The following is a 27,880-nucleotide window of genomic DNA, read 5'->3' as shown; positions in this document are numbered from 1 at the left end:
TACACAACTAAGTAAATCATTTTAGCTCCACGTATATATATATATAAAATATATAAAAAACGTCTTTCGTAAATAAATGATTGCAAAGTGCTAGCACAAAAATGAGTTTTTTCTCTTTTTAAAGCTGGCGCCTTCCCTTTTGGAGCTTTTAAGCTCTTGCTAACATACTGTTACCATTTGTGTGTCGCTGTTATTAACAGATGCTCGAACTTCTGCTGCAAAAACCGGAAATGAAATATATTTTCCATACTAAAAAACCATCAACAAAACATTTATTTTACTTTTTCTTTATTTGATTTACTTTTTCGTTCACGTTCAGAAATGTACATCTTTAAATGGGTTTTTATCGTTTTTGTGTGTGTTTTAGTTTCATGCTTTCGATTTACGGCTTTTCATTGCGCTGTTTCCAAAAAGTACGTTAAGTAAACTACAGACATACGTGTATATAATATGCATTAATAATAGTTATATATGTATATATAGAATTCAAAAATGTACAACATTCATTTTTAACAAAAGAGCCGGGACCACGAAGTTGCATGCCCCGGCATATGTAGTTAAAAACTCGAAGATAGCCATAGCAAAAAACAACTAAAGTTACAACTTAAGGTTAGAGACTTATTAACTAATACACATACTAGTACAATGTCAATGCCATTTCATTTTTGTATCATTTTCAATCGATATTTGTATATATGCATGCTTGTATTTAAATGGGCGTAATGCTTTATGCTTCTTTAAAAGTTATCATTCAAAATTGATCTCACTATACGCTCAATCTTAAAAGTGTGTGTTGTCTTTCGTCTTAGCTTATGTGATTTCTGTGATGTTTTTGAGTGGTTATCGAATGCCTGCCTGATGCATAACAAAATCGTAATAGACTAAGAAAAATAGTTACAATATTACGCATATTGTAGTTCACTACTTAACAACTAAAAAACTGCTATCAAAACAGATTTACAAATAAATATTCCAAGTGTGAGTTTCATTCGTAAAACCTTCGCGATCTTCCCGACCATTCGTTTGCTGGCAAAACATTGAGCAACATTTCTTGTAAGATATTCTTGAATATTATCGGTAAATGGATTATGCTGGCTATGATCTTAGCTTATTGTTAGAGTAGAGCTGTATTAAACTGTTGTTTTCTGTTCTCGTATCTGTCCCGTTCCATGCGGCAAATGCATTTGAATATATCATTTATTTCAGTGTTTCCATTGAGCACGTCGCGGTGTTCGGTAGGGTGCTGTATTTTTTGGGGGAGTTCTAGGAGGGATCGTCGCTCTTCACTGTCCTGCTGTTTTGGCTCGTTCCTACGTCTACTTTGCTAACTCTGAAAACTGTCACAACATCCGCTGTCATCGTCATCTCCGATTTACAGACGCATATCGTTGTATTTGGCAAAGGCCTTGCACAGGGCAAAGGCCAGGATAATGAGGACCAGGTGCACAATGCCCACCGCAATAGCCACGATGACCAGTTCACGCTGCCGAATCAGCCACTCGGTGAAGACCTCATAGCAGCCCTTAAAGGATATACAGTGTTATATACGATTCAGTCTTTATATAGTTGTAATATTGCTTACCTTCTTGTAGAAACTGTTACTGTCGCTGGGGTTGGTTGCACAGTCCTCGTCGCGTGGCACCAACTTGGCCACATCCTTAAGGATACAGCAGGCATCCGGAATGGTGCGGTTACCCTTGCCGTTCACCCACGCGGGAGAGGCATCGAAGTCGTGGTAGTCATTGATGCCACAGCAGCCGAAGTTGCCCATCAGCTGGTTCCACATCAGGGAGGTAGCATCCACATTCTCGCCCAGCGAATAACTGGTAATGGTCGTCTGCAAGAAGTTTTTGCTCTCGGCACGCACCTTGTCCTTGAAGAAGGCGCCCAATCCTCCGGCAACGATCTCGGCAATCAGCAGCAGGATCAAAAAGGTTCCATACTGTGAAGAGAGACAGTTTTTTAATGAATAACTTATAACAAACGCAAGTCCTTTTAAACCTATTTCCAACTATTCCGTTTCAGAGATATACTCGTAATACTAAAGTAATTGTAAAGCTAATATCACATCTTTATGGCCTCAAATATCGTCTTCAATTTGCTCGCATTAATAAAAACATCACGTTTAAATTTATGTGCCTTCATTATTGTATAATACATTTATTCAATGATTTCTTGTTATGGTTGCTTGGTTTATTTATAACGCTCGCACACAGTTGACCCAATTCGTTGGGCACTTTGTGAGCCGTGCAGAAAAATCTAGCCGTTTGACCCTGAGCCAAATGTGCAGCATTTGTCGGCTGCCGCTGGTGGTCAGTTAGGCCCAAGCACACACTTAGCCGCAAAAGTCCACGTATAGATACAGATACATATTTCGTTGAAATGGCGAATGGGCGAGTGGGGGTTGAGCGGATGGTGGGGAAGACCGCAGCATGCAGCACAAATGCTGAAGGTCATCTCTCAGTGTTTTGTTACATGTTTCGAAAAGCTCTTGTGGCTTTTCATTCTTCTATTATAGCAACAAAAAAACATATCATCTTTTATCTGATATAAGATTTATATATATAATATAATTTTTATATAATATGTATTTTATTTATGCACATTGAATGCTTCACTGCAAAAGAGGTACAGCTTGTTGCAGAGCATCTTTCTCAATCTGAGACCAATTAAGAAGTCTTTTTTCCGAGTGCCTCGGTAATGTTGTCGCCCTCGTGATTGTCGTTGTGGTTGTTGCCCTGATAGGCTGCTCTGATATGCTCGGTTTTAGCTGGTTGTGTTGCGGCTGTTACGCCTGGCAGCATTTCATTTTAGCCATCGTGGGCGTTGGTAGCTGCCTGCTTGTGTATCTGTCAGATACACATGCAAGCTCACCGAATTGCGGCCTAGCAGAGAGCAGCTTCACTTTGTTTGCATGCCAAGTGTAGCGATTTGAAAACCGTTTAGCTACGCGAGTGCCTGCACTCTTTCAGCTAAATAATAAATTGCCGTCTTAAAAAAATCAATGCTAAGACATGTTAGCCATGCCAAGAGTTGAGCTGGCCTTCAGATGCGTTAACCAAGCGACCTTGGCTAATTTAAGTGCAAAACCCAAGAGGGTCGCATGCAGGTCGCGTGTTCGGCACCGTTGCGCATGCGCAAAGCCCTTCCCCCCTGGCTGATTTCCCCCCTCTCGTTCAGGTAAATTAAATTCACCTGTTTGTCGCTGCAATTAAGCTGGCTGGCCAAGCCCAGAAATGTGGGCGCGTCCGGGTTAAGTAATGCAGGTAAATGTGATAAAACGGTTTATTAATTACCACAATCGCCGCGAGTGCTCACTCTCGACCATAGAAAGTCCCTCTGGCCGTCCCTCCAGGCCACTTGAGGTGCAAATGTAAATTATTTTCTAGACCAAAGAAATTACAATTCCACTCACAGCCCCAGAGACCACAGAGACATGGCCAAGTGAAGGGCTTGTCGCCGCTCAACCAATCGTTCAAACATGCCCTGGCCTCACGATATGGATGTATCCAAGTACGATAATTCACCTATAGGCTATAGATACACCCGGCTATGCACAACTTTCTCTCGAGTGCCGTCAATAGTTAGTAGTTTTTCCAGACAAGAGTCAAAGTCAAATGGAAATCCTCTTCAACGGCCAAAAGTTTTTCGGTGGAAAATGCAAACAAACGCTTGGCAATCCACCAGCTCGACTCCCAGCTCCCCGGAGCCGTGAATCTTCGATGGCTGTCAGTCATCCATTACCATGTACCCGATGATGCAAGCTCGTAAAACTCTGATTGGACTCATTGATTGGGCGGGGGAAATGTAAATTTGTGACAATGCGTCTCGGCACTGTATGGAAGCCACTCGCTAATGGAGAGCAAATAAGTTTCGTCTAAAGAAATCTATTTTATTTCCACTATATTCTTGGTTACATTTAAACTTGCTATTTGGTTTTCACTTTAAATGTAGTTGTGTGGAATTAAATATTTACTGAACTCCTATGTAGTTGCTTGATTTAGGATAGGAACTTAGCGTACCCATACCCATTTCATATAGATAGCAATCAAAGAATAAAATAATCATTTTAGATTGCACAGCAAACCACTTTCCCAAAATCAAAAAAAGAGACCTGTAAATGACTTTCAGTTTCGAGCCGGACTGTCAGCGGGTCCGGGTCTAAAACCTCCAACCCAGATTCCATTCCATTCCATTCGATCACTTACCGTCGACAGCAGACAGCGGGACTCGCGCATGGCTCCCAGATAGCCCAAGAAGCTCATGAAGAACATGACGGCTCCGATGACGAGCAGCACATAGGCCAGCTGCTCTATGGCCTGTGGCTGTGTAAATTGCTGTAATGGAAACGAAACAAAAAAAAAGAGCAGAACAGAAACAAAAGTCAGAAATGTGTGGGTAAATTCAGATTCAGTATGTGGTCTACACTGCGTATACGTAATTAAACTTTGAACTGGCCAAAAATTGTCTCCTTCCTCATATTCGTATAATTGAATTATGTGCACATTTTACCCAATTGTCGTAGGCAAATTGTCAGATCTCAGATAAGTCTTTCGTGGCCAGAGTGCAAGTTCATTGACCAAACGCCACCCATGGAATACATATGTATATCAGCATACTGAGTTCCGGGTAAAGGTTCTCAATTAGGTTTCGCATGTTTATCCTAGGTGACCCCACAATTAGTACCCGCATGGACATGCACTTTTCATTTGTTTTGCCTAAGCGAAAAACCCCTAACGTCCAGTCGGAAAGCAAAGGGAATTTTCACTAAAAACTACAAACTTTAGTTAACGCTGAACATGCAAACTTTGATGGAAATTGTCATAGTTGAAAAAGTTTATCTGTGTGAATTGGGTAGAAGACCCCGGAGAGTGGCTTTAAACAACGATTTGTACATTTCTGAAAGTTCTGTGGAGTAGTGTGTATATTATAGTTGTGCAGACACTACAAAAAATGCATAACCAAATTTAACAACTTTTTATTCTTGGCTTTCTATACTTGCTACTCGTTCTTCTCTATAATTAAAATATATTTTTAATTGGGAAAAATATTTCTATTTATTTGATTTCCGTATGGATATTTCATTATATTTCTGCCTGCCGCCCTTTTTAAATTTTAGATGCCATTACTTGTAGTTCCATTGTAGTTTTGCTGCCCTATATAGAATTTCAACCCAATCAAAGTGGCATTATTAGCCATCCCCTATTGTTTGTCAGTGTGTCAGCACAATGCATCGTGCACTTTGATTAGCGTTTTCGTGCCTTACATTTGACCATTTCCACCCGAGCCACATGTTTACAATATAATTATATTTTTCTAATAATCATAGTACTAGTGCCCCACTATTACTGAAGCACCTGCACGTGAGGTTGATCCATATTTCGGGGTTGATTTACCACGGCTTCGATATGTGAATTACACACTTCGATGGGTTGCGTATGAATTGCGTTGTAACTGGGTGGAATGCAGTGGTTTCTTGGGGCCTTTGGTAAAAAGGGGGTGTGTTTCTGCGGCAACACTTTCACCAGGAGTTGGGCGTGTTATACTGGGGGTATACGGGAAACCCCCGTCTTCAGTTGGTCTTACCTCAATGCGCTCGCTCTCGACCAACTTGAGGAGAGCAATCAGCGAGTGCTTGTCCACGGCCAGCCAAAGTCCGACTCCGAATATAATTGTGCCTAGCAACTGCAAAAGGAGTAATAAAAAAATATACATTAAAATGTGCCTGTGTACAGGTAGTGCGCATTTATGTGTTTACACTGAAACACAAATCATTAAACATAAAAACACAACACTGTTCGCCCCGCTGGACATGCAAACGCAGTTTGATGATTGTTATTATTATGACGTTGCCCGCCCATCTTGATTGCATTCGAAAATGCCGATGATGACGTTTGGCAATCAACACGATGGCAATGATGATGACGTTGATGATGACGATGATGACGATGGTGGCTGAAAGTCAATGAACCGCTGCCGCTGCTGAAAATGCGGGAAAATGCAAAAAGCACCAGCGCTTGCGCAGAGATTTGCTTGATTGAGTTGCAATGGAATTTGGATGGATGGGCATGGGATACCATAGGATGACATGATGACATGAACGCACCTCTATGCGTTACCCATATGCATTACCTGGTGCACAAGGCACAATACCCCCACACACACAAACACATTTTTACTTCATCTGTACTTACGAAAAATATAAAATTGAATATGCAAAGCAAATACTTTGCACACCAGACTCCGCAGTCGAAGACCATTTTCGTTGTTTTCGAAATCTTGGGGCTGTTGTCCTCCACGGAGCTCTCTCAACTGCAATGACAAAGGGAAATTCCACAGTTAGCACTCTGCGTTGTGAGGTTTCTAATTGAATTAAAATATTTTTACTTAATTTACTTAATTTCATGTTAAGTGCCGCACACTCGGTTGGGCACAGCACACCACACACACAAAAACTACAGAAAAGAAAGTGTCAGAGGAAATAAAAAAAACAACGAACAAACGACATAATAACGTAAATACCAAGAAGCGTATGTAAACAAGAAAAGTATTTCTAGCCAGGTTGCATTTCTTATCGGCCATGTGTGTACGTGCCCCGTGCCTAACAAATTAACATGTAAAGTTGGCCCTTCAAAATTGGTAAACGACTTCAGCAGAAAATGTGCGAGAAGAAAGAAAGTTCAATTTTAAATACCTTAAATATATAGAATTGTAATGAAACTTTTTGGCTGACAGAAGACAGAATTAAGACCTCTTAAAGTGCGAGTTTTTTATTATTTTGCAGCACGCAAGAATTTGTTGCCTATTTCATTTATAATTTAAACAAGTTCCTAAAGAACTCTTGATTGCGATTTAAATCTAAATTAATTACAGTTTCAGTGTGTGCTGCGCACACCGCCTGTCGTCAGCAGATAAAAAGATACGTTAATTCCGAGAGCAGCTAAAAAATGGCTCAAGTAAATTACAAGCTTTCGTTCATTCATTAATTCATTGAGTCGGCGGGAATCTCAATTTCCAGCATCTTGTTCCACGTTAACTTTCTTATTAGCAGTAGAACAACTTCCCCGCTTTCTCCGCACCATCCCAACACCCCTCCTCCCATTTCTTCCCACCGCGCTTAGCACTTTTCTTTTCAGATGACGCTGTTGTTGTGGCCATCTGGTTTGAGCCAGGTTCTCAGCTGTACATGTGTGCCTAGTTATTTGGGTAAATACGTACGTATACATACAAATGCACACACACTCGTACACGTACACAAACAATGTCACGAGCTATTGAAGTTGGAAAAGTAGAGCACTCGGCAGCGGAGCTAAGCCCTCAGACTCTGCGTTTTTCAGTTTCGATGCTGTTCTGTTCTGTTTGGTTCTTTCCTGCTTTGTACTGTTGCCAAGTCGCGGCTACGGGCAAACATATTCCTTGCCAACATTTTCGTTCTCATTCTTTTGCCCGGGTCCCTTTGAGCCCGGTAAAAGCTGGGATCCACATCCCGCCGACCCTTCCGCAGCCTCCCTCCTCCTAATGATGTTTTGGCCAAAATGTAATTGTGTTCGCACACCCACACAGTTGCGGTCAAAGAAATAGCACTTTAAATGTCAATTTATTTTCGAACCCAAGTGGTAAAAGCAAAGCAACTGCTTAAGCATTTATTTGATAAAAATTCGATTTCTTGGGGTTTTTAATTTTTCAAAGATAAAGTTAATGGTGCAAATATTAAATGCTATTCTTATGAGTTTAGCTTTTAACCCAGAGAGGCACTGAGTGCATGAAGTACTTGAGTGCAAAACGCTTTCGAGACCTATATACTCGTATATGTATATATTCACATAAGCCGAGTTTCTGTGGGCGCCACACTCCCCACTTTAGCGTCCCCCACCTCCCCCCGTTTCAAGCCGCACAAAAACCCTTCAACACAACAAAAGTTTATCACAAAATTTTTAATTGCTTTTCCATTGTTTCAGGCATCCGACGTTCTGGCTTTAAATTAGTTTAAATTTTCTGGTGATAAGACATGCAAATGACTGCCTAACGGATGTGCATATGGTGCTTAATGGTTGTGACATTGAATTTATAATATGGGCTTAGCCAAAAACAAGGTATTGTTTACGAATATTGACGCTTAAGTCATTTGTTTGCGGGCGGCTTAAAGTCTAAAAGAATTTGTATTTGCATTCTAATTTGAATTTTATCCCTGGGATTTCAGTATTTGCATAAAACCGGCTTACTCGATAGCAACGCAAGTGGAAGGCTTTAAACAATGCTATAAATATGAAGTATTTGTGTTGCTTATACTCAGTTTAAAGCTCCAAATTTAATTTAATATCTATCTCGAAATGTTGTGCACCTTTGCCCTTATCTATTCATTAATGCTACAGTTTGTCTCGGAGCTTTAATTAATTCTTTGGCTGAGTGGAAAATCGGAAAAGCTTCGAGCAGCCACCCACTAAGTTGCCACTGCTGGTTTCTCGTTTCTGGCTTGCGATGCCACATGAGCCCCATACAAAATTCAAAAGCTTGCCATTAGCACACACACTATTGCTGGGCTTCGTGGCTAACACACAAACACACACATACACTGGCACATGAAGGGGGCGAATCTTGTAATTAACTTTCAAGTGGCCCATGCAAAATATTGGCGAAAATTCAGCAAGCTCAGCATCAGCTTTTCATCTAACTCAAATATTAAGTCTGGATATCTACTTAGGAAGCATGTGTACGCAGCCAACTCAAATATCTGTTTGAAAAACATAAAATGTTTCAAAAACAAATAAAACAAATTAGCTTTGCATTTTTAAGGAGCAACCGTAGTGGAGCTAAAGGTATTTATATAAAATTTATAGAGGCACATCAATATATACCAGTATTTCGGAGTTTTTATATGGTAATGATACTAAATCAGATTATTGAAAACATTCAAATAAAATTCGAAACACAATTGTGTGTTATAAAAATACTTTCGTTGGAGAGCAGAGATCAATTTACATCTCATTCAACGCATTTTCATCTATACGATTTACGATACGATTAGCTTAATAATAATAAAAACCGCCAAAAGCGGCAAAATAAATGGCAAATTTATGGATCTCGCCGCTGACTTGCATTCGGATTTTAACTCAGGCTTTGTTTATTATTTGCGTAATTAAATGCTTGCACATGCTCGTGCAGCATTTTTTTAACGTAGAAAGTTTTGTTTTACCGGCTGCTGTGGAAGTGGAAGTCGAGAGCTCTCCAAACAATGCACATTTTTTTTTTGGCATCGCAACGCTGGTGATTAAAGCATTTTCTATTGCAGAAAGGAAATTCGAGCGGGTCTCAATTGTGGGACTGGAAGTCATTTTCATGTACTACCAGCCGCTCTTTTCGACGCCAAAATGGGTTAAAGAAAGTCGTAACATGTATTAATTAAAAACAAAAAAAAGAAAAGACTTAAGGGAAAAAAGAAGCTGCTGCGCTCGAACTAAAAGGCCAGTCGAAAGCTTTGGCCATAACTCTTCTTCGACCAGAGTTGCTATACATACGGGTATATACTCGTAGCCAGTTCATTTCCCAGTTGCACTCTCACATATTCGTATTGATGTGTGTTTCACACTTGTCACGTTCGCTGGCTTGCCAAGAATTTAGAAATTTCATTTATTGCCAATGCTTTCTGTTTCCCCGCTCCGCTGGCCGTTACCCATTTTTCTCGGCACATCGATTCTGATTTGATTGGCTAAGGCTCTGCAGATGGGAGATGGGAAATGTGAAATGGCAATCGAGGGAAAACCCATCATGCTGCAAACCAAAACTGCCGCCGCAGAAACACAGAACCACAGAACCACCGAGCCACTTTTCCATCTGTCAAAGCGTGGGAAAATTCTCGGCACTCCGTTCTTCAGCTGCCAAGCTGCGGCTTCTGGGTTCCGAAACTCCCAAGTTGGGTAATTAAATTACAGGGTAATAAGCCTCAATTGGGTCACCGCACTCTCCAAACAGTACTTAAATGCAGGTGGGTGGCTCAGCCTCCCATTTGCTCGAGATCTTAAGTATGCATATCAGAGTGGCTGTGTGGGAACTACTTGGCTGTAAACGGCTACGGTAAGTGGAATGTTAATGGCTAAATCTGGGGGGTAGCACAATAAAAGCCAGTTGCATCATTCGCAAAACTCATTTGAGCATTGCATATTTTCTAAATCTGTATTCCAATGGTTGAAATGGGTTCTTATAATCCTATTATTGATACTGGCTCTATTTTGATTATAACTCCCCAATATGATATCCATGCTAAATAAATCTCGATTACCAACACAAAATAAACGTATTACTATACACAGATAAATCGTATTGTTGCCGACATAGAACAGGGTTTAAATTTAATTAACAATTATTTTAATTTGTCCGTTTAAAACCCTTTTATCAATTAATCCGGATAATATTTTTGTGGCGTATCATATTTCTCCCATCAAATAGAATACATTATGTGTTAACCCTAACCAACTGATGTCCCTCGAAAAAGTTTACCCAACAATTTGCCTCTTTTGTTTGTCTCCCCTGAATGCTAAATTTGTGCCTCCTATAAAAAAGGCTTTAAACCCGAACTTATCCAACTGGAATAAAAATCCATTAATTGAGCAAAATATAGCGCAATATTTACGCTCTTGTTTTTTACTTTTGATGTTTTTTTTTGCACTTTTTTCACTGCCGCACGAGCCACACAATCAATTTATTTTTAAATTTCGCTTAATTAATGCAAATATAAGGCGAAACGAGAAAAGCCGGGCGAATAACTTCGTTAGCGTTTGGAGCGGCAAAAATTTCAAAAATCTACACAAAGGCAAAGCATCTGAATTTTACAACAGAACCCTGCCAAAATTATACCTTGAAAGTGGTCTAATTAAATGAATCTTACGAGCCGACAGCACCGCACATTCATAAGGCCAACTGAGTGTCGTTCAAATTCAGTTTTGTTAATTTCATTATTCACTCTGCGGAGTCATTCAACTCGCTGGCTGTTAGTTTTGTTAGTTTGCTTATATAATCACATGAAGTGCGTTAATTTGACATAATTAGTGGGCTCCGGCACGAGACGAAGTCGAAACCCCAGGCCAAAAAGCCCAAGCCCAAGCCCAGCTGTATAAAGGTCTTCGAGTTGAAGAGTAAGCCCCTTTGTCTGACTCCGCTCTTCTATTTTTCTAGTTTTTAGGTCAATGGTCTTCGCAGCGGCGATGTTTGTTGCCATGTTTGCTGCCATTTGATGGCTTGCCAATTTAACACCTGACAGCTTCGTTTGGGCCATGTGCACTGGACCAAGCCGTGTGCCATAAGCGAGCGCAGATGCCAACGCCCCGGTCCCAATTCCCCTCGACCACGCCCACCACGGACTCGTGTTACGAGAGCAATACCACTGTGCACTGTAAGCAATAGCGTTGTAGTCCTGCATACATTCGTGTAAAAAGAAAGTTAATAAAATATAAGGTATGGGTATAAGCTGATATCCTTGGTATCAAAAGCCAAACACATAAAAGTGTAATACATAATAGTTATTTTGCGAACTTTGAGCCAAGTTTTTCTCACAGTGCAGCACCCCAATCTGGTAGCCAGGCAGTCGGGTTGTCACCAGCCAACTACTACTATGGCCAACCGGCCACGAAAGACCCAGACACGTCTGGCCATTTAGCAGAGTTATGCGATACATTTTTGCGAATTTATTTCTAGTTCGTTGAGGAAATTTTCCAGAGTTAAACTCTAGATTTGATTACGAAAGAGCGGGTGCAGTGGGTGGGTGGAGTTGATATGCAAATGGCATCGACAACTTTTTGGTGACATAGGTAAAATGTCAAAACTTCAATTTGCTGCGAGAGATTTTAATCAGAGATTGTCAAAATTTTGATGAACTTTGCGAGCACTTCATTTAGTTATGCAAAGACCATTGATAGAACGCAAACTTTGCTAAAATGCATTTTTCCCCATTTTGGAGATAAAATATCTTTGCAAGTGAAATTCCATTAAAATGATTTGGCCAATATCAATGCAAACGTGAAATTCTGCATTAATATTTGACCGCAAAAGATAAAAGCAATTGCTTTTTTATACCAAACATAATAATTTAAGTGCTTCTTTCACTCGAAACATTATTTATTTGACCCACCCAAATATTTTCGCTTATGCATCAAATTTTTGTCAAGAACGCGAGAAGTCGAATAACATTTCAGACACTGACCTACTTTAAGGTAAATATCAAAGTGGGGGGGCTGGAGAAAAATGAAACTATTTGGGGCCAATTACCATCGCTGTGGACAGAGAAAAGAAACTTTGCATAAACATACATATATTTTTACTTAATTGAGTAGGTACCCCCGCCCTCGGTCAACCCACTCCAGTTCTTTATTAATTTTTTTTCCTTTTTAATTATTCAGTTTCTGCCTCGTCTTTTTGTGAAAAGTGAAATGCTCCGAACCAGAATTTGTTCAATGTCTCTGGCTTTTTGGTTTATTATTGCCCATTGCTCCAGTTAAGCTGCAAGACGGGTAATGTACTATGTCTGTATCTGTATGTAGATGTATCTGTATCTGTAGGAGTATCTGTATCTGTGGCTGTCTGCTTGAATTACAGAGCTTGAACGAGGTTGACACACTTACATTTATTTAGCTCATAATGAGCTGGCAAATGATTTGGCTTTGTCTGAATGTCTGCTGCTCGCAGGTTTATTGTTACTGCTTTTTTTCACTTTTCATCAATAAAATAAACTGATGAAATGCTTTAAACTGCCTCTGTTTGCCCAGCATAATGAGGCGTTTCGACAAAGATAAACAAAAGAAGAAAGATGCTGCAAAGTCAAATCAAAGTTGAAGGAGAATACAAAAGTTTGGAATAATAATGGAAGTCAAGTTATATAACCTATGCATATAAATAAGTTGACAAGAACGTCTGACTTCAGTTGGTTTTTATGCAAGTTTTCCATGGAGCTGAGCCAGGACCTCTGAATTCTGTTTATGCTGAAATTGTGCATGCATATACATTTTTGATGATTTAAGTTAACTAGATTATTATGCTTCCGGCTGGTGAACGAAAACGAATACATAACTTATTACCTAAAATATATACATATATAATACGATAAGCTAATGGGCTGTAATGTACAAATATTCCATTCCAGCTTTAAATAAACAATCCCACTTCATTTGTGCTATTTAAGAGACAGTCCCTATGTATTTTCATTAATCTGGACTTTTGTGTTTCCAATTGAGAATGCATAAGCCATTGTTATGGCGAGATTACACATACGCCATGTGTGCTGTGTGCTGTGTGGAGCGGCAATTTCCTGCCTTTGAGAGACAAAACATAGCCGAGTGGAGCATAACCAACGCCCGCTGTCACTTCAATTCATAACAGATGCAAATAAATTTCCATTAAAGTTCGTGGGTCTCCGCACATTACCTTTTTCGGCGCCCATTTTCTGCGTGGGCGGACTACAGGCTAAACAGATGCTAAGTTCGGAAACGAAGCAGAGATTCATGGGGCCCGGCGAGGGAGGCATTAAGGTATGAAGGTGCCCCCCAGATTTAGATAATGACCATTTCGAGTCACGAGGCGCAAATTGCGGACCTAAACGAGCAGCGGCTGCAGCAGAAGCAGCAGCAGCGGCAGCTCAACTCTCACACATTACTTTTCATATGCTTAAATGAAATAAGTATCTGGCGGATACATATTTGCAGTGACAGTTGCATCCACACACGCGAGCTCAAGTGCGAAAAACCGAGGATCGTGTTGTGGCACTGGGATCTTCGCTGATTACTTAACATATTCAACTTTCTTTTGGACCCCCAAGGGGCCAAGTTCAATGCGCTTAACTTGCGGCTAACTTACGCCTCTCCTTTCGGCCGAGCTCAACTTTCACATTCACATTTACAACCTTTGGCACTTCCTCCTCCTGCTGCCACATGGAAAGATAATTTTCCCTGTAACATTGTGTTGGCCAAGTCGATTCACATTTGGCCATTTGGCAATATGCTGGCTGCAGTGCAATCAATGCTTCTCATTCGATATTTAGCAAGCTCACTCGACTCATTCGACTGTGGGGCAAGTTTTTCATTTCATTTCTATTCGCTTCAGCTCGGTTCGGTTCATTTTCAGACGGGCGAAAAAGTGTAGATACACATGCTACTCCCAACGCATGGGAGTGCAAAAAAAAAGTGTAGAAAAAAATGCTTGCCACCGCCTATGCAACTATGAAATATCGCATCGCTCGGCGAGAGTACGGCTGTACGCGCATATATCCCACCCAGAGCTGGAATAAATTTATGTGGGAAGTTTTTGATGACGTTCGTAATTTCACCCCTCCCCCCCAGCAGACTATGCAACTTATCTAATAACGGAGACAGACTTACTACTTCCTGTAAGCCTGCCGGGAATGTGAGAACGCAGAGGGAGCCAGCGAAAAAAGGGCTGCATTTATGCCTGCTGATATAATCTGCACCCAAGATTTATGCTTCGGATTGAATATTCTTTATATTTCCAGCGAGATAAGGTAATAAGTTTGAGAATCAGAAAGAATGGGAAGTTTTCTTTCATCACGAAATGGAAATAACATCAAAACTGATAAAAACTGATTCGACCTAATTATATGAATGGAGAATCTTTAAATTAAATTCACAAAAATAAACTTTAGAGTTCTCTATATAACGCAGCTTTCGGGCCTTAAAACAAACTTATGCAATCGTTTGACTAGACCAAATTGAAGGCGAATAAAACTAAACCAAATAAGCAAACTAAACCTCTACTCTATACTCCAAAATAAAACCCCCAGCAAACTGGCTTAGACACCTGCTCTTATATCCCAAAACTTGTCCGTTTCTGCGTTATAGACCAATTGCATCAGTTATAAAAAATCCAAAAGTAAAGGCAACAACCAAAGTAAACCTTTGCCTACTTCTGCTTTGAGCCAGGCATGCGCATTTGGCCAAGAGGGTGGGCTAAAATTGGTTAAACAATTGCCAATGCGCTCTTTGGCGTAAATCGTTTTGCATATGGGAGGCAAAGAAAACTCCAAAATTCAGCCAGAGGCGTGCCATCACAGAAACTAAAAACAAAAGCCGAAAAATTAATATGCATTGTTGCAGCAGCACGTCGCCTTGCATATTTGGACTTTCACTTTTGTTTTCTTTTCAAAAACTGAAGAAAATAAACGTCCAACGTAAAAAGTAAACAAGATTTCAAAATGAACTTAAGACGCACACTCGATCCACGTCGACATATCAATCAATTACAAATGGTTAACACAAATGAAAACATTATGTATCTTTTTATTGGGGGCTTCCGAGTTCGGTGGGCGAGTAGCGATTAAAGTGGGTAACTGCGTTAATTGCTGATACCCCTTACTTTCCCTTATTTACTAGCCACCTCAATTAAGTCCAGAAATCACAGTTACGCATTTCCAATTGCGCAATCGTCACAATCTTTTTCATATATTTTTTTTCATGCTGCCTGTCTGGAGATTTTCATGGCTTGCGAAAGTAAACATTTTTACAATCCGCTTTATTTTTTATTTTTGGCTTCCCGAACAATGCGTGCAGTTATTACTAGTTTCGGTTCATTAATCATGTGTCGGGGAAACACTTATGTATGTGCACCTGCTGGGCATAAGAAATGAGAAAATGGGACACACAGACACCGATGGGAAAATTGCCAAGGGCTTCGAGGGGTGATTATGAATTGACCACATGATTAAAGGGCAAATTTATCATGACATAAGAAGATTTTCTCCTCGTGTTTCCCTTTGAAAATGTAGCTTAGATCTGATGGCATAATAATCTAAGCCTTTGTAGCTTGGTCAAGTTAGAAGTCGATTTACTTTCACAAAACCAATCAGTTGGTTCCATTTAGGTTAGTTTGAAGTAACATATATTACATGGTTCCATTAATGATGCTGCATTTCTATGAAACTATACTAAATCTGACCTCCATAGGTAATTCCTACTATAAGCCTATTTTAACTGCATAACTGGATTAGTTTTCCCCCTTTGTGTTCGGCTCCAATTGGCTGGCTTAAAGTTTTTAATTAACTTAAATCAATGACAGTTTACATTGCCAATAGAAACGTTTGCGAAATGGCCAGCTAGGGACTTCAGTTGGTTTCCGATTGAGCATTGTTGCATTGAGACAATGACAAAGTAACTAGCCACCAATCGATCGATCGGAGTGGAAAGCCGCAGATGTGGCCAGGGCGATTAAGTATCCCAGGCCCAAGGCGGATGGTCGGTCAACCAGATGGACAGCTGGATAGCTGGACAGCTGGACAATTGCAGCAAATCACAGTGGGACAGGCATTCGAAATATGTGTACTCTTTGCCTGCCGAGTTTCCGCTGAAAGTGCAGGCAATTTAAGCCAAAGAGGCGGAGATCTAATGGTGGAATGAAGTGAATGAAGTGTTGCCCGGTGAAGAATTGCTGGCTTGTATTTTAATTGCCACTGACCACCGACTAGAAGCAATGAACTTGCCACCACCAGGCGGACGTAATTCGAGCCACAAACAGAAAGCCCCTGTAACACAAGATGGTTGTGGGAAATTCCAAGCCACCGGACCAGCGAAGAACACCACTTGAGGGTGGTGGATGTGTGTGAAAGTCCAAGGCGGCGAGTGGATCAAGTTCGAATTACCATAAAATATGCAGAGACAACGCATGCGCAACACGTATGTGGCGTACACGTAACCCGATGCATATACATTTTAGTGAACTTGCAGATACAAATACAGATTCAGATACAGATACTGTCCAGTTCGGCCCTGCTCAGGGTGGCTCGTTCACCTTGGAACGGCGCTCAAAAAAGTCGTTTAATATCGAGTTTTGGTGGCTAAATAAGCTAAATAAGTCCAAGAGTCGCTGGTCTATATTGCGAAGGGCTAAACGCATATATGAAAGGGCCTGGTCTATATCCATTGGCCTTTGGCCAATTTCATGCTCGCTGAGGCGTCGTTTCGACAACCTACTGTTTTGTACACTGCTCTTGTTGCACTAATTGAGTTATGTTGCACATTTCGGCAAGTCAGCTTCATGGTTCTCCGACTGCTGCGGATATTTGCCAATTGAGTTATTGCCTTTTTGGTTGTGCATTAGCGTGCGCTCACCTGCGATTTCCCAATGGAAAGTTTGGCCAACTCTTTAGACCAAGTTCTGTGTGCTGTTCGCTGTGCGCTGGCACATCAGCCAAAAACCGGGTTGGCTTGGCAAACACGGTTAACGGTTTTCCGAGAGCTGCGAATCGTTTTGTCACGCCTTCGATTCGAGGCAGAAGCAAGAAATCCCTACTTAAATATTTATCCAAGCTTCTGGCACCCAGTTGCAGGTCCAGATTGCAGCTGCAATGTACGTACATAAGTTTTTAGCTCACCACCCGCTTAAGCTAGTTTCAGTGATTTGTTACCCTTTTGGATTTCCATTTATCCAGCAGATAGACAGCCAGGGAAGCTACTTTGAAACCAATCCCCATTGACAGGTGCCCTACCAAACCCAAAAGTCTTAGGGATTTGAGTGCAAACATGGGGGAAAAGGCTTTTGCATATCAAATATTTTGAAGAAATGAAAAGACAATATTTTCTTTTTGCCTTTGGTTAATTGTACAATGTACGTTAAGGAACTTCATCAATATTAAAATGAATAGAAATAAGCTGGTAAAAATATTATGTCAGTTTTCCCATACCTCATTGTTAATTTAAGTTAAATTTTGTATTTTTTTCGTTTTACATACGTTTGCAAGCCCCCACAGTTCCACAAGCTGTAAATGTTTAATTTGCTTGCATTTTGAAGCAGGTTTTACGTGCATTTAAATAAAAATGTCAACAGAGCTTGCGGGCTCTTCTATCGTAGTTTTTGTGAAATATTTGTTGTTTAATTTATTCAATGAAATTCAGTTTTGTACCTCTTATGAGGATTTAATTTATAAGCTGCGAGAGCAATTAATTTTGCACTCTCAATTCCAGGTTTCGATTTAATTGAGTATATTTTGAAATAAATGGGATCGCTTTTAACCCCCTTAAATTTTAATAATGCAGGCAGTCAGACCGATTTAAAGATAAGTATCAAGCCTGAATTAATAGTCACGTAATGTTTATATAATTTTCCACATTTCCGTGCTGAGATAAACATTTTCGAATAATTTAATTGGCAATTTGGCGAGCAAATAAACTAAAGAAATAAAAGTGAGTCTGCAGTTCTGCAAAGTAATCATAATCAGCCTCGTAGCCCCATTCCCCCATTTAGTGCGATATCAAATACGAGATTTGTGGGATTTTGTTCTACTGCTCTCGCTCCTTCTCCCTCTTGCAGTGTTGCCGTCCCGCTTCTTGCTCATTTCCAATAAGCAATTCTACTTGCTTTATTGGTTTTCCGGACAAACTTGTTCGCAAGCCTCGTGTGGAGCGGACAGGTTGCTCCGAGGGGAGAGAACTCGGAGTCGGAGTCGGAGTCAGCATGTTTTCAAGATCAAAAAGCGAATGGCGGTGGAGCCGAAGAAATTGCAGAAAAATTTACACACTCCACAACAAAAGCAAAACGCGAGAGAGGGAGCGCTACAGAGAGAGGGAACAGCAAAAGGGAACCTTTCAATGCAGGTACACTTTAAAAAATTCTACAATAATACGCTTATTTAAGGTATTTGTATAGCTAGCTAACACAAATCAGTTATGGTTGCATTTGATTCCAAAAAAACGAAAAAATAAGCACTACTTAAATATCTGTGTTATTCACTTTGGTCTATTATTATATTTGTATTTGAAATTAAAAAAATCGAATAAAAATTGTAAGAAATTTACATCCGGTCTATTGCGAAAAAATATAATTTAAAGTACTTTTGGAATTATTGATAAGAAAAAACTGCCTAAATTCTGTGAAAGATGGTTTCAAAAGCATGTTTTAGAAATAAAAAGAAAAATATTTTGTATATTGGCATCACATGACTTCCGTTTCATAACTTTCGAGGATCAAAAGTCATCTTTTGTACATGACATCCGGTCCCTCGCGAAAAAACATAATTTAAAGTATTTGTGGAATTATTGATAAGAAAAAACTGCCTAAATTCTGGTTTCCTAAAGATGGTTTCCAAAGCATGTTGTAGAAATTAAAAAAAAAATTGCCTAATTTTTATCACATGACTTCTGTTTCACAACTTTCGAGGAACAAGAAACTACTTTTGTACATGTTGTACTACAGTTTTTAGTTTTATAAGTAGTCAAACCCGGGATACTGTTCCCATTCCCTTTCAGAATTGATTATACCAGGTGCACCCATTTCTTTCCGTGTCCCGTTTTGGACGGGCAAGGTGGAATTAGTGATGAACGTAAAGAAAGGCCGCGCAATTGAAAAGTGGCACAGATGCCAGGGCAGCGGCCCCAAAAGGCAACGGTACCGGAGTGCAGGAGCGCCGAAGGGAGTCCAGGAGCGGAGTGGGGGCAGCATCAGCAATCAAGGAAAAGGGGGCGGCCGCGTGGAGGTGGCAATGGAATAGCAGCAGCAGCAGGAGCGACGCAAAAAATGTGTGTGCGTATCAACAAAAGCGGATGGACGAGAGGGCTGGGCCCGGATAAAGATGTGATGCCCAGGGGCGTGGGCGGTGGGTGGTGGGTGGTTTTTGGGTGGATTGCTGGCTTTTCTCTGGAAACAGTAGCACTCGATGGGCTGATGCTATTTTGTTTTTTTGTGTGGCGTTTTGAGAAATATGCGCACTTTGAAAAAACTTACCTGTAAAATATGAGCACGCTGCGTAGCGAGCTGCTAAATAATTTACGGTTCGTCGAAGATTTACGACCCACTGGATGTATCAAACTGCAATGATTCTGGAATATTTGATTATTCAAGAACTTTGGTGGAGCGACAAGAGAGCACGTCACTTTTTATTTATATTTATTTTACTCTTGGTTTTTTTTTTTGCAAGCGTGGAGTTATTGTTGATGCTGGCAAGTGAACGGGTAGTACGCAGCACTGTTTTGATTGAGCGCGCGCAAAAAATTATACACAAAATCACGCACACTGCGAAATCCGGATAGAGACGCACCGATGGCTTGAAACTGGGGCCCGCGAAGAGAGCGTAGGGTGTGTTTGGGATGCCTCTGCTTCCAGGCACCGAACACTGCGTTAAATGCTGCGCTCGTCACTCGACTCAACGCGAATCGTGGCTTAAATCTCACTCGTCACTCACTCGGCTGCCAATCGGAATGTGCGACCGTCTGCTTGGAAGCGTGCTTTCGAACTGAAGCCGTTTTTTGCGTCTAAACTGCTGAGCTGCTCGTTGCTGCCACAGCCACCACCAATACATGCGCGGAAAGCAGGTTGCTCCAGCTGAAAGCTCGGCTCGCCAGCACCTCAAACAGCAAAAGTCCAATGGGGAGCGTTGCCAGATGGGTGGATTTCTTTGGGCTCTTCATGCAATAGCGCCATCTAGGTATTTGTTTTTTTTATTACTTTTAAATGAAGCCCATCTATAACTGAAAAAAATATTTTAAAAATGTTTATAATGATTCAAAATTAGTTTTCTTAATTACTCGAAACTTGTTTTTTTGGGGTAAAGTCCTGCCTAAAGTTACTAGCTATAAAACCATAACGTACAAGAAATTTATTTGGAAAAGAATCGTTACTAAAATGATTGATATTTGATAAGGTTGGTTACCCAATGTTGACTTGAACGTACCAAGCCATGAGCCTTTGCTCATACAGAGCACTGAAAAGCCGTTGCACTTGCTTTCCACTCAGATTTCGAAGCGATTTCAACAATGCCCATTCCCGTGACCCGTTTCCCAGTCGAGTTGGTCAGATAATGAGTTACATGGACGACTGTTTCGCAGGTGCCCCGCAGGAGTTTCTCATCTGCATCACGGTGCACAAGGCTGTCCAGGTGGGAGTGACTTCCGGCGAACTGTACGTGCGGATAAGCCTGGACAAAATGACCAAGAGCACCAAGTCCTATCCGAATACCGAAAATCCTTTCTTTAACGAGGTGTGTTTTTACTGCAATTATGTATATACAATTATACTTATCCCTTCTCAGTACTTTGTTTTTGAGTTCCATTGCACGTTAACCGAACTCCTGCGCTTGACGATCCTCTTTGAGCTGAAGAAACACATGACCTATAAGAAAAATGTGGTGGTGGGTGAGCTCCTGGTGGATCTACACAGCGTGTGGAACCAGACCAATCATGGTTACTTCAAGAAGTGGGGTCGCCTGGAAGCACCTATTGGCGAAAACCAAACCCTGGAATACGCCGTGGCATCTCACGGCTACCTGCAACTGGATCTGGCCATCGTATCCCAACACAGTCCGGTGTCTTTTGGACTTGGATCTGAGGAGCAGGACACCCAAAATCTGAACAAGTGGACGGTGGACCATGATTACGATGACATCGAGCGGTAGGTATATTAACATAATTAGCAATGTTTCTCTTAAACCGAATACCACTAGAAATCTGCTGACCAATGTGAACACCTTTGCGCCAAGTAACATTCGCTACTTTGTCGCCTTTTACCGGGGTTACTTCATCAGGCAGAGCAACTACATGATTCAAGTATCGTTTGCCGGCTTCAATGTATCTGGCTCCCGGCATTGACTTGTGTTTCCGTTTCTAAAGTACAGATTCCATCCTTTCAAGGGCAAAACGCCGGTGGCCAAGAACACGACGACGCCCGTGTGGAACCACGAGATCAACTTTGCCTGGATGTATCCGTCGGTGGCCCAGCGATTCCTCATCCTAATTTTTGCCCACGAGCATCTGCAATGGAAATGCGTGGCTGAGTTTGAATTATCCCTCGAGGAGATCGCGTTCAAGGGTGAGTCATGTGGGTCGCTAAAAGCAGACTCTGTATAACTACTGTATAGGAACTCCTTCTCTGGGACCCACCTACTTGCACCTCTACGATCCTGTCAATCCCATGATCTATGTTGGTCGTCTTCTAATGGAACTGCGGTCGGAAATGCTCACGGATTCCCAGCCCACCCACACGCTGTCCTCCAAGACGGTGCCTGGCTTGGATGAGACCCGTTTCTGGCACGACGATGTCTATCTCATTGAGTTCCTTCCGCTCATGGGCCACCACATCCTGACCTCGGGTACGGCGTACAAGATCTCTGCGAGATTAGCCGAACACAGCTCGAATGTGCTGGAAGGCCAGCTGAGAGCACCTTTGGATCGATTCCGGTCGGCAATGAACTCAAAGAGTTTCCGGCGGGAGGCACCTTTCCGCTCCTGCATGTTCCGTGTCCGTTTGCCGGACAATCGAGCCAAGTACGAGAGTGATTTCTTCATGCTGGATGTAGTCAATAATATGGTAAGTCTATTGGCTAATACCACCTTACATTGTATTTGACCATCATTTGATTTAAATGACAGCGTTCAGAACTGGACACCTTCAAGCTCTTTCAACGAAAATATCCACACCAGGATGAGGAGCAAGCCAAATGCCTGAAGGTCATTGTGGGCAGCATTTTGACCAGAATCAAGGAGGGCCTAGATGCCCACCGTTTCGACCACGACGTGCAACCACAGCGCACCACCTGGGACATCAATCGGCAGCTGTACCTCCTGGACTATTTCGCCAAGTTGCCACTGGAACTGCAACATCTTAAGCAGAGATTGCGCAGCTGCTTTCTGGAGCACCTGGACACCTCCATTGCCGATGTGGTCAATGAGCTGCAGCGTTTGGTGGCTGAAATCGGAGCTCTTTCCAGTATGGCCCGCACTCAGGACGAGTGGCCGGAGCTGGTGCTATCCTTGAGTGCAGCCGGTAAGGATGTGGGTGTCTGCCGATTGAACGCCAAGCTCTTTCTGAACCTGCGAACTCAGGAGACGGATCTGGATCGGGAGACCCTTTGTTGGCGTCTGAAGAGCTTTGCCTTCAAGTCCCCTAGTTGCACGCACACCTGCCCCAATTGTGGCTGCACCACAGCCATAGTATCTGGATGCTTAGCCATTGTTGTGGAACGGGAGCGAAAGGAGTTCCTTTCTGTTCACAATGAAGATTGGACCAACATTGAGCCCATGCTGTGGCACCTGAACTCTGGGCAGACGCATTTTCTCTGCCATGTTTACATACATCAGGCCAAAATTCGTCCTGGTGGCGAGAAAAAGAACATCTGTGACCCCCATCTGAGAGTCCTGTTTGCCGACCAGGCCTGTGAAACGTATACATCCCCCGGAACCCTGTCGCCCATTTGGAATGCTGTGATCACCTTCAACTGGGTGTCACTACCAGGTGGAATTGGTCTATATTTAAGGAACCCTCCTCTCCTTTCTTTGGAGTTCTACAACTCGGAACGCAGTCTACCGGAAGACCTTGTGGGCATGGGAAGCGTGGCAATGAGTGTCATTAGCGAGGATCGTGCGAGTGATTCCAATTGGGACGAGGCTGGGGTATTCGGCCTCTCAAAGAATCCGTTGCGGAAGCTGCAGAGATTGAAGTACCTGACTCCACCTCCTCTTAAATGGGTGTCGATTGCCAGAAAGGGAACTCTTCAAGCTGAGGTTCTGATGTCGGCCGAGATCATTGAACTCTCCGTGGAACCCACTGGTCAGGAAGCCGCAAAGGAACCACAACTTGCAACGGGCATTCCAATGGCCATCAGGCCAAATATGCAGAACTTTGTGTGAGTTTGGTAAACATTTTTGGACACTTGACCCCATCTATTGCCCATAACAGCTTAGAGGTTTTCTTTGTGGGTCTGCGCAATTACTCCAAAAGCAGCATGAGTTCCGCGGGTAAGCGGAAGATCATTGTGATGATGGGTGATCTGGTCTTGGCCAGTGGACCATCCACGGCGCGCATCCGGAACAGCATCAATTTTTTGGTGGCCTACGCATCTGGAGTGGTCGTGAGTTAATGTCGTAGAAATGTTAAGTCCCGCCTATAACAATAGTACCTCGTCAGAGTTTGCCAGATCAGCAGGACTATTGGCCAGCGATTATAGCCACCGATGTTCTCCTCTCTGGATTCAGCAGTGAGTCCACGCTGGGCGCAGCTCTCATACCAAATTCCTCGAATTTCCTGCAACGGGACAGGACCCTCAAGTGTGTGTTCAAGAAGGAGCAGGCCACTGGAGAGGCTTCCACCACGGTTAGTCTGGATGAAGATGATGAGGGCGAGGAACTGGAATGGGAGGAAGAGGAGACCAAACCCTCGAGGATCAGCAGCTGGTGGATGCGACTGCTCTTCGCTTTGGGTCTGCGGCCAGCTCCCTATGCCAATCGGCACTCCTTAAGGTTCCATGATGACTTGGATGATCTCGAATTGGTGGAGGAGCGGGAGTTCACCTGGTGGACAAAGTTCTACAACTCAATGTATTGGAGTGCGGCGGAAATGTCCCACGAGCACAAGCACCGCCTGGTTATCTACCACGAAGAGCTGGAGAAGCAGGCCCAGTTTGGCTACCTCCAGGATTGGGCAGTTCCCGTCCAGTTGGTTCATGGCGTGAAGTTTAAGAAGCATGGGCCACCCAAAGAAGATATCTATGCCACCTTGAAGCTGCAACTCAAGTTGACCCCCTGTCAGTGCCCGGTTCTCGAGGATCTCGGAGGTGGTGGCGACATGGTTCGCAACATGTCAAATCCTATACATCCTCGACATCAGTCCACGCTCCAGTCACTGGGTGAAAACGTAAAGCTATTAGTACGTGTTTACGTAGTCCAGGGCGTTCAGATGCGTCCTCGAGATGTGAAAGGGGACTCCGATTGCTATGTAAAGCTGTTCCTCGGCGGCAAGACGGTTTCCGACAGAGCCCATTTCTCACCCAACCGCAGTAATCCAGTTTTCGGACGTCTGTTTGAAATGGAGGCTACACTACCAGGAGATCACATGCTCCAAGTCATGGTGTATGATCATGACAAGATCAAGGACGAGGTGATCGGCCAGACAAACATCGATCTGGAGGATCGCTGGAGAACCAGGCATCGTGCCACAGTGGGCTTGGCCAACGAGTACACAAAGAGTGGCTATAACCACTGGCACGATGTGAGATTGCCATCCGAAATTCTCATAGATCTCTGCCAAAGAAGGGGCATTCAGGCGCCCTACTATTATGGCAATGTGATTGAGGTGGACGGAATGCTCTTTGGAGACGAAACTGTAATCTCAAAGGGTGGGTTACTACTATTGGCTCTTTTAACAATCATAAGTTCTTGAATCCCTATATAATTTGTTAGATGAGGAGCTGCAAGAACGACTTAGCTTAGCGGTTCTTAAGAATATGGACAAGTTGCCATCTTTCGGATACAAATTGGTTCCCGAGCATGTGGAAACCCGCTCCCTTTGCCGCGATGATTTCCCAAATGTCGAACAGGTAATATGAACCAATTACGTGCTAACCTATCCCAATGAAATGACTCATTTACAGTAAAAACATGTAAAAAGTTATACATTTATTGCCATAAAGAGTCTAGACAGCCATCATCAGAATTAACCAGCTTATCTGTGACAAATGGCATTTTACCTAGCAATCATTGATAACATTATGTAGTTTAATATTAGATATAAATTTGTTTTTTTGGTTAAGTAAACTTACTAATGCCACCCATTGTGCAGGGCAAACTGCAACTTTGGGTAGAGCTGTTCCAGGCGAACATCTATGTGCCCAGTCCCATCGACATAACGCCTGTGCCGCCCGCGGATTTCGAGGTGCGTGTTGTGGTCAAGAACCTGGTCGGGATTCAGGCGGGCGATAAAAATATTTTTGGCAAACTAATGAGCGACGTTTACGTGATAGGGTGAGTGGCTATGTATTGGAGGGTGCTGCTTATTACCCATGGGTTACAAGCGGATCCGAGTAAACGATATGCAATTACCGACGTTTTTCGGTGTACTTGGCAGATGGTGCGAGGATGAGGACAAGCGCCAGTCGACCGATATCCATTACCGCTCATTTGCAGGAGATGCGGCATTTAATTGGCGCATGGTCTTCGGCATGAAGTATTCCCCCAACGAGGACCTGGTAAGCCGTGACCTTGCCTAATTGGTCAGGGTAACCAATACGCCAGCGCCATTTTCCCATTAATTACACCGCGGACTCCCATTTCTTTTTATAATTTATATATATTTTGCAGATGGTAATCCGGCGAAAAGCGGGACTGCTGGAGGAAATGGAGTTCAAGAAGCCGCCCATTATCTATCTGCAGGTGTGGGACAAGGATGTGCTGTCCAAGGATGAGTACCTGGGCGCCCTGGAGCTGAATCTCTCCAACATGCAAGTGCCGTATCCCGTTGCCCAGTTATGTAAGCCCTATCCCAAGAAGCGAAAACGTATCAATCTCTTCAAGCGAAAGGTCATCAACGGTTGGTTTCCGCTGCAAAGCAATGCGCATCCATCGCAACGCAGCCAGGCCATGGTTCAGAATGTGAGTATTGCTGGATTTATCCTTACTTGGTTACTCCTGACATTCTGAGTTATTCCAGGGCAAAATGCAGCTGAGCATCGAGGTCTGCACGGATGTGGAGGCGGTCAACCGGCCGGCTGGTCGGGGCCAGGATCCACCGATGGCCTTGGAGCCGCCTTAGTAAGTTTCCTCTTGTTTTTAGTTCTGTTCAGCTTGACAATGTTTTCTTTAAATTATCCTGCAGCAGACCGGACAGTTCTTTCAATCCACTAACGAATCCTTGCAAATCCTTTCGCCACATCCTCTGGCCCGCCATTCGGAAGTATGTCCTGTGGACTTTGCTCATATTGATTGTTATCCTGGGACTGGTGCTCTTCTTTTCCAATCTGCCTGGCAAACTCATGACCATTCCACTCGAGTGACGAGCACTTTTTATTCCTGTTTGTTTCTTTCCTGTTTGTTTAATTGTTTTTGTTTATATTGTTCGCTAAATTGCATTTTACCTTGCGTTTTGAAAGTTTTTCAATAAATTAGCTTCGTTGTTTCTATGCCCTGCTACTTCGTCACTTAAAAAGTAATTCATTTCATTGGCTAATAGCCATCTCCAGTTCCAAAGGGGGTGAATGCCATAATGGCTGGGACTAGGACCTAACCCCACTGAATTGTTATGACGTCGGGGTATATGAGAAGTTAAAAGGATTACATATAAGGATTTTAAGGTAATCAATTGTTTAAATGTCGTATGAAGTGGATAAACAACTAGCTGTGTTGAGGCAATAGAAGTATGTTTCATATCCCATCTTCTACATGATTCTGCATAGAAAAATCACTTCTCCAGTTTCCTATCTTCTACATGATTGTGCATAGAAAAATCACATCTCCAGTTTCTTCTGGCGCTGGAAGCCCTTTAAAGCATCCAGAACTATCCCAGAGGCTCTCTAGTATTTCACCATGTGGGTGACACAAGTGGCGATTCGCATGTTTGTGGATGTCCATGTGTGCATATGGTATCTATATCGGTTCGATTATGCCGGAGTGTTAATGTGCTAATGGCGGCAGTCGCGGCAAAACGAGACGAGAGTGACGAGAGTGACGAAAGGCTGCCATTGCTTATCAGGACCGCCCCGAACTGGTCTGAACCGTTCTGGCCGGGAAACCTATGGGGCCCAAAGGCTGCCACGTTCAGTTGGTGTCCAGCTATCGAGGCTGTCGGTTCGCAAATCACTCAGCAGGAAACTCACAGGAATATCCAACCCCCTTGCACAAATTGCCCATCAGAAGGTGCCAATTTAGTTTCATAATTAAAGTGTCTGATGTCCATCAGAGTTGTGAGAGTTTCAACGCAATTGAGCTATATCCTTTAGCTTCAACCCCTTGCCGTTGCAGGCAGAGTGCAGAGTCCTTGCTCGCGTTCTTGTAGTGCTTCCTCCACGTCGCAGGAAAGGATCGAGAGTGAAACATATGGCAAGCAGCCTTAAATGCGGCTAAACTCAGTGCGAAACTACTCGGAAAATTCCTGCTGCTGTCGCAGTTGTGCCTGCTCCGTGTGCTCCGTTCTAGTC

The 27,880-nt window shown here is 42.7% G+C and overlaps 2 protein-coding genes across 12 annotated transcripts; one reads left to right on the top strand and one right to left on the bottom strand.

Annotated features, from left to right (window-relative positions):
• Positions 1-271: 271 nt before the first annotated feature.
• On the bottom strand, positions 272-20,240 carry LOC122617511 (tetraspanin-18). 5 transcript variants are annotated; one of them, XM_043793401.1, is made up of 7 exons: positions 19,995-20,240; positions 19,708-19,791; positions 6,195-6,312; positions 5,587-5,685; positions 4,209-4,337; positions 1,583-1,942; positions 272-1,522 (listed from the first exon to the last, which is right to left on the bottom strand). In XM_043793401.1, the coding sequence occupies exons 3-7, from the start codon at positions 6,258-6,260 to the stop codon at positions 1,373-1,375; spliced, it is 804 nt and encodes a 267-aa protein (XP_043649336.1). In that variant the 5' UTR covers positions 6,261-6,312; positions 19,708-19,791; positions 19,995-20,240; the 3' UTR covers positions 272-1,372. The 5 variants fall into 5 exon arrangements, with proteins under 5 accessions (XP_043649336.1, XP_043649335.1, XP_043649337.1 ...); XM_043793400.1 differs by having other exon boundaries at positions 19,708-19,802; positions 20,021-20,240; XM_043793402.1 differs by having other exon boundaries at positions 20,021-20,240.
• Positions 20,241-20,666: 426 nt separating this feature from the next.
• LOC122618549 (fer-1-like protein 6) lies at positions 20,667-26,863 on the top strand. Of its 7 annotated transcripts, none has more exons than XM_043795067.1 (14): positions 20,667-20,959; positions 21,011-21,369; positions 21,422-21,524; positions 21,588-21,786; positions 21,836-22,284; positions 22,347-23,599; positions 23,653-23,824; positions 23,881-25,087; positions 25,152-25,288; positions 25,531-25,712; positions 25,816-25,936; positions 26,049-26,339; positions 26,398-26,498; positions 26,563-26,863. In XM_043795067.1, exons 1-14 carry the CDS (start codon positions 20,780-20,782, stop codon positions 26,738-26,740), a joined length of 4,932 nt encoding a protein of 1,643 aa, XP_043651002.1. In that variant the 5' UTR covers positions 20,667-20,779; the 3' UTR covers positions 26,741-26,863. The 7 variants fall into 7 exon arrangements, with proteins under 7 accessions (XP_043651002.1, XP_043651001.1, XP_043651003.1 ...); XM_043795066.1 differs by having other exon boundaries at positions 21,422-21,545; positions 21,609-21,786; XM_043795068.1 differs by having other exon boundaries at positions 21,422-21,545; positions 21,609-21,786; positions 26,566-26,700.
• Positions 26,864-27,880: the final 1,017 nt, after the last annotated feature.

This window comes from Drosophila teissieri, chromosome 3L (assembly GCF_016746235.2).
Source record: "Drosophila teissieri strain GT53w chromosome 3L, Prin_Dtei_1.1, whole genome shotgun sequence".
Classification (NCBI taxonomy): domain Eukaryota; kingdom Metazoa; phylum Arthropoda; class Insecta; order Diptera; family Drosophilidae; genus Drosophila; species Drosophila teissieri.
Note: the sequence above shows the minus strand (reverse complement) of the source record. Positions and strands in the feature narration are given on the sequence as shown.